The sequence below is a fragment of the Priapulus caudatus genome, unplaced genomic scaffold (assembly GCF_000485595.1).
Source record: "Priapulus caudatus unplaced genomic scaffold, Priapulus_caudatus-5.0.1 Scaffold1809, whole genome shotgun sequence".
NCBI classification, from domain to species: Eukaryota; Metazoa; Priapulida; class Priapulimorpha; order Priapulimorphida; family Priapulidae; genus Priapulus; species Priapulus caudatus.
The window spans coordinates 20,856-26,776 of NW_014578870.1; the positions used below are offsets into that span (position 1 = coordinate 20,856).

The 5,921-nt window shown below is 50.5% G+C and overlaps 1 protein-coding gene across 1 annotated transcript in view; it reads right to left on the reverse strand.

The window, feature by feature from the left end:
- Positions 1-5,921, reverse strand: part of LOC106817641 (citron Rho-interacting kinase-like) — a gene marked incomplete at its 3' end in the record, with an annotated part of 28,324 nt that overhangs the window by 18,672 nt on the left and 3,731 nt on the right. The window contains exons 4-10 of the mRNA XM_014822327.1: positions 5,252-5,339; positions 4,585-4,738; positions 3,964-4,138; positions 3,415-3,514; positions 3,033-3,185; positions 2,436-2,563; positions 1,809-1,971 (exon numbers count right to left, since the gene is read on the reverse strand). Of these exons, the coding sequence (XP_014677813.1) occupies positions 1,809-1,971; positions 2,436-2,563; positions 3,033-3,185; positions 3,415-3,514; positions 3,964-4,138; positions 4,585-4,738; positions 5,252-5,339 (961 nt within the window). The remainder of the gene's footprint in view (positions 1-1,808; positions 1,972-2,435; positions 2,564-3,032; positions 3,186-3,414; positions 3,515-3,963; positions 4,139-4,584; positions 4,739-5,251; positions 5,340-5,921) is intronic.

The window sequence follows — 5,921 nt, forward strand, 5'->3', positions numbered from 1 at the left end:
TCTCTCTCTCTCTCTCTCTCGCTCTCGCTCTCGCTCTCTCTCTCTCTCTCTCTCTCTCTCTCTCTCTCTCTTACTCTACCTTGAAGTTGATGATGTTGCTGTAGGTGACGGTGACGGTGTCATCGCTGAATGGCGTGCGTCCGTACACCATCTCATAGGCGACAACGCCGACCGACCACCAGTCGCACGCCTCCCCGTACGCCGCGCCCGCGCCGCTGCCGCCGCTGTCGTCGTGGTCGAGAGTGGTGAGCACTTCCGGAGCGACGTAGTCCGGCGTGCCGACCGGCATCTTAGCGGTCACCTGCGAGGACGGAGAGATAGAGGGCGTGGGTGAGCACGCGAGGGGACCGCAAACGGGAGCAGGAGGGTACTGGAGGAGTAGGTGGTGCTAGAGAGACTGTATGAGAGGAATAGAGAATGCTGGAGGAGTAGAGGGGACTGCAAGGGGGAGCGGGAGGGCACTGTATGAGGAGGAATAGCAGGTACTGGAGGAGTAGAGGGTACTGGAAGAGGATTAGAGGAAACTAGAGGAGGAGGGAATAGAGTACTGGAGGAATAGAGGGTACTGGAGAAGGAGCAGAAGGTACAGGAGAAGGAGTAGTGTACAAGAGTAGAGGGTAGAGGAGAAGGAGTAGTAGATACCTGAGGAGGATTAGAGAGTACTGGAGGTGGAGCAGAAATTACAGTGAATTCACCCCGAGTCACACGACGCATCGGTGCAACGGAAACCTCGCACATTCCTGCCTTACACGTCACCCGCTGACCCAACGTTCAATCTACACTCCTCTATCTCTCCAATTTACCATGCCTAACCATCACATACTACGTCTGATGGCATTCGCACGCGCAGGAGACAGACGCGGTATGTTAGCGGCGTGACGCGTTTTCTGTACCTTTCTGTTGACGGACAGCTTTGCGGCGGAACCAAAGTCTGCGAGCTTGATGTGTCCGACTCTATCGATAAGCACGTTGTCGGGCTTGATGTCCCTGCAAGATGGCGCCACGTGACATCGCAACTCTACTGCTTGCCCGTCACCAACGATAATGTCGCAAATCCACACAATGTTAACTAAATTGTACCTACGACGATGATCACTTAATTAGCCATCACTACAGACTTACTATCAATCATTTACTTTGTTAACTTTACCGCAGACACTCGCCGTCGATCGAGAAATGCCGGCGAGTGCTGCGACCCGTGAAAAGACATTGCTCTTAGCTGTACGTCCAGCCCTATTCTCCACGAGGAGAGAAGGAACTAAGATGAAGAAGAAGAAGAAGAAGAAGAAGAAGAACCGCTCGCGCCGTCTGACCTTAATGCTGGTGACACGTTAACTCCTTACTGTAGAAACAACATACAGGGTACAGGGGTAGAAATTAACTTTCGAACACGGGCGTCCAACGTACCCTCAAACAGAGGAAGTCCGCAGTCTGAGGTTCAAAATTAAAGATATTAAAACAATAACGCATGTGCTTATTTTTAAGATTCATGCGGTTGCACGTCTGCCAAATTTTCTTTGGACATTGGCTGAAAAAATACGGTAATTCCACGAGGCTGTGCTCTGGAACGAACTAGTTAGTATGGCAAAATTTTCAGGGACTGGAGTCACACGGACTCCTGCATGTGTCAAATCAGGGAGTCCGACAGTAAATCAGGGAGTATTTGACTCCGGACTCCCGTTAATTTCGCACACTGTGAGTATGAGGTTGCACAGTCTTACTTTGCCTTACTTGTATACATGTATAGTATATATATATATATGTATACAGTAGTATACAGTATAGAAGTCGTGCAGGGGTGGCGTTACCTTGCTCGATTTTTCCTTCATGTCGACGATCTTGCCCTTCAGCTGCTTGATGCAGGAGCGCTGCTCTCTCAGCTCTCCCTCGGCCTTCTCCTTCTCCCTCACCGCGCGGTACCGCTCCTCCTCGATCTCCACCACCTCCCCCTTCAGCTGTTCCACCTCATCTCTACAGCAACGACACGTCACGTGTGAGTAACGGCGAAGATGGGGATAAAAGGATAATAGAAATATAGAGGTCAGGCAGATAAGGGTATAATGGGATTAGGGAATGAGGTGGATATGGGAATTGGGAGGATCAGGGGATAATGGGAATAAGGGGTTAGAGGGATAATTAGGGAATGGGTTGTTTACTTAATAACTGAGACAAGATACCATTGACAGGTTTTTTGCCAACACTGACCACCACGAGATGAGGTCAGAGATCGAGTCAACATCTCATCGGCAACAGAGGCGCGCATCAGAGAGCAAGAGGCCATACAGATCACAAAGATTTTAGAGGTCATAGAGGTCACTGAGATCATAGAAATCGTACAGGTCATATAGATCATATAGATCATAGAGACCGTAGAAGTGGCACAAATCACAGAGGTAATAGAAATCGTAGATAGAGGTCAGCAGCGGGGCGCGTACCTGAGCTGCTGCTGCGAGAGCTCGATCTGCATCTGGTGCTTCTCCCGTATCTCCTGCAGCAGCCTCAGCGCCTTCTCTTCCATGACGGCCTTCTCCTGCTTGTACGTGTCCATCGACCGCCGCAGCGTCTGCTCGAGAGAGAAGGAGAGAGAGAGGAAGAATAGAGACGCGCGTTCTCACATGTTGTATGTATGAGAGAGAGGTGATAAGAGACTCTGAGAGGGAGAGAGAGATGAAGAACGGCGTTAAGGATATGCCTTCCCACGTTGTGCATACGAGAGAGAGATAGAGAAAGAGAGGAAAAGATAGAGAGAGGGAGAGAGAGAAGGAGCGAGAATAAAAGAGAGGGACAGAGAGATAGAGAAAAAAAAGGGGGCAGGGTAGGAGCAATGCTATCAAGTCTGCAAGCAATGGGAACAGGGACAAGGGAGAGGATGATGATGAGGATGAGGATGATGACGAGTGAATATGCTGACAGATGAGGATGCAGTAGGGATGAGGATGACAGGTGAAGATGCTGACAGATGAGGATGCAGTAGGGATGAGGATGACAGGTGAAGATGCTGACAGATGAGATGAAGTCACGGTGATGCCTACGTTTGCCTCTGTGATGTACTTGGCCATGCCACGCTCAATGATGTCACGCTCAGCCTCCGCCTTGCTCAGCGCTTCCTTCATCTCCTTTGAGTGACTTTTGACCTTGTCTAGCTCCTGCCGCTGGCTCCCTTCTATCGTCTCCAGCTTGTGCACCTGCCGCCACGGATATGGAACGAGCATCAGGGAATTGTTCATTCATTAATTATTTAGTTGTTATTAATAATCAATCAACAATTTAACAATAAATCAATATCAATTAATTAGGTGTTATTTACGATAAATTAATGAATTAATTATAATGAATAAATTAATGAACAATTAGCAATGACAACACATGTGTGGAATTGTGGGCGAGCGAGAAATCTCCGCACACGTGCGGTACCTTTTGTAGCGCCCTCTGGAGTTCAACGTTCTTCATTCGCAGTTTCTCGTCGATGGACTTTAATATCGGCGAATCGCACGACTCTGACTTTGAGGCGAACCTGCCGAAGCCGGAGAAAACAAACATGGCAGAATGCCCGGTGAGTGATCCGTCGTCACATCCACGCAGATGCGCCAAAGTCTTCCCCCGCTCGCGATTCAAAGTTTCAAAAGTTCAAAAGTTTCATATCTGACTATCGAGGCTGATGAGCTAGCCAATCGGCGCTGCGATAGGACATTCCGGCCACGGAGTCTGCCGACTTCGGACCGCGCGCTCGCGAGAAAAAAAACGCGCGGCTCCGATCACACGCCACCGGCCCAGGCAACGACATCCGAGGCAGGAATGCGCTTCACCCCACCTGCACAGACAGCTCGACCATGGGTCCAGCGAGGGGGGACAGGGATCTCCCTCAATCTCTTACTCTCTCTCTATCTCTTACTCTCTCTCTCTCTCTCTCTCTCTCTCTCTCTCTCGCTCTCTCACTCTCTCACTCTCTCCGGGAGACCTTACCTGTCCGAGTGCACGCTCTTCGTGTAGGTGAACCCGACGAACGGTAGGTCCTTGCCGACGAATCCTCGGCGCGCACGGTAGTCGTCGAGGCACGGCCGCGGCGCCTCTCGCTCAAACTCGTCAAAGTTGGACGTGTCGTCCTGACCCTTCACGATCGGGACAAACGGCGGCACGGCTGAAGACGAGAGCATCCGTCAATTGAGAAGCCGTCCCAGGGTGAGAGGCTAAGAAAGCCGCGGCCGGGGCGGGCGGGCTATGGTGGAGAGACTCGAAGGACGAATAAATCTTGGGGAGGAAAAATTCGCGGTGTGATGGTCCGGTAACATGGAATAAAAGTGGTGAAAGCTACGCTCCAGGATCGCAGAAGAACGCAAACCAGATTTCAGGTATGCAGAAGAAAAACGCACCGTACTCTCCGGGGACATGAATAAAACCCCCTCGACTCTCTAAAAATGTGGAACAAAAATTGCTGTACTTCGGAAACGCGGATAAACATCCTCTTCCTCCCCCAACCCTAACCCGCGTCAATTACCGCGGGAAGGTACCACCCGACGACGAACACCAGGGGGAGCTACTGCCTGGCGTCCACTGCCGCGGGACGGCGCGATCGCGCGTACTCACTCCCACGGATGCTGTCGAAGTCGACTGAGCGGAAGAACGCATGCTGGCAGAGCTGCTCATAGCCGAGACGCTGGTTCGTGTCAGCTAGCAGGCCCGAGATGAGCGCCCGCATCATCGCCGACACGTCGCCATCATCCGGAAAACGCAGGCTCTTCTACGGAGAGACAAACGAATGAGAGGGTTACCGTTCTCTCCCCCATCTTCACGCTCTCTCTCTGTCTCTCTCCCAACCTCCCCATCGCTCGCTCTCCCTCTCTCCCCACCTTCCCGCTCTCGCATTTTCTTTTCTATGCCTCTCTCTCATTCATGCTCTCTCTCCCTATCTTCACTCTCTCCCAGCTATCTTCGCATTCTCTCTCTCTCTCTCTCTCTCTCTCTCTCTCTCTCTCTCTCTCTCTCTCTCTCTCTCTCTCTCTCGAGGAGGAGGAGGAGAGGAGGAGGAGGAGGAGGAGGAAGAGAGGAGGAAGGAGAAGGAGAGGAGAAGAAGGAGAAAGAGGAGAGAGAGGGGAGAAGGAGAAGGAGAGGAGAGAAGGAAGAAGAAGAATGGAAGAAGAAGAAGAAGAAGAAAGAAAGAAGAAGAAGAAGAAGAAGAAGAAGAAGATAAAGAAGAAGAAGAAGAGAAGAAGAAGAAGAAGAAGAAGAAGCAGAAGAAGAAGTACCTGTGTACGTATCCCATCAGGTGAAGACTGTGGATGGCCAGCACCATCTCGGCTAAGTAGAACCTCGCCATGTCCTCCTCCAATATATCATCGTACCTGCGGTCGGTCGGTCGGTCGAAAGACACACGCGTCAGATGCAAAACGAACATCCATGCAGCCGACCAAATCCATTAAAGACAATTGAAATATCTAAACTGACTGAATATGCGGATGAAGAAATTAATTTCTCGCCGGTGGGCGACCCACAGCCAGTCGCAGTACTTGTTTAAAATACTTGCCGACAGATGGCAGCACGTTACGATTTCCCCTATCCTCAACTGGGTGTTGCTATCCCCCGGGCGTGGAGGGAGGTCACGTGATAACGTTGACGATGACGTTCAAAACGTTAACCCTAACGTTAACCCTCACTTCAAACACCGCCAAACTAACCTTCACACTAAATATATATGTGTCGCCGCGCTATATATAGCAGTGTTATCCACAAAAATTAATCTATGGGTGTGGGACAGATATCATGATGCAAAACCCTAACCCTACCAATACTACCCGAACCCTAACCCTAATCCTAACCCTAACCCTAATCTAACCCATAACCCTAACCTAAACCCTAACCTTAACCCTAATCCTGAACCTAACCTCCTAATCCTAACACTATTTCTAACACTAGTGCTTTGGCCA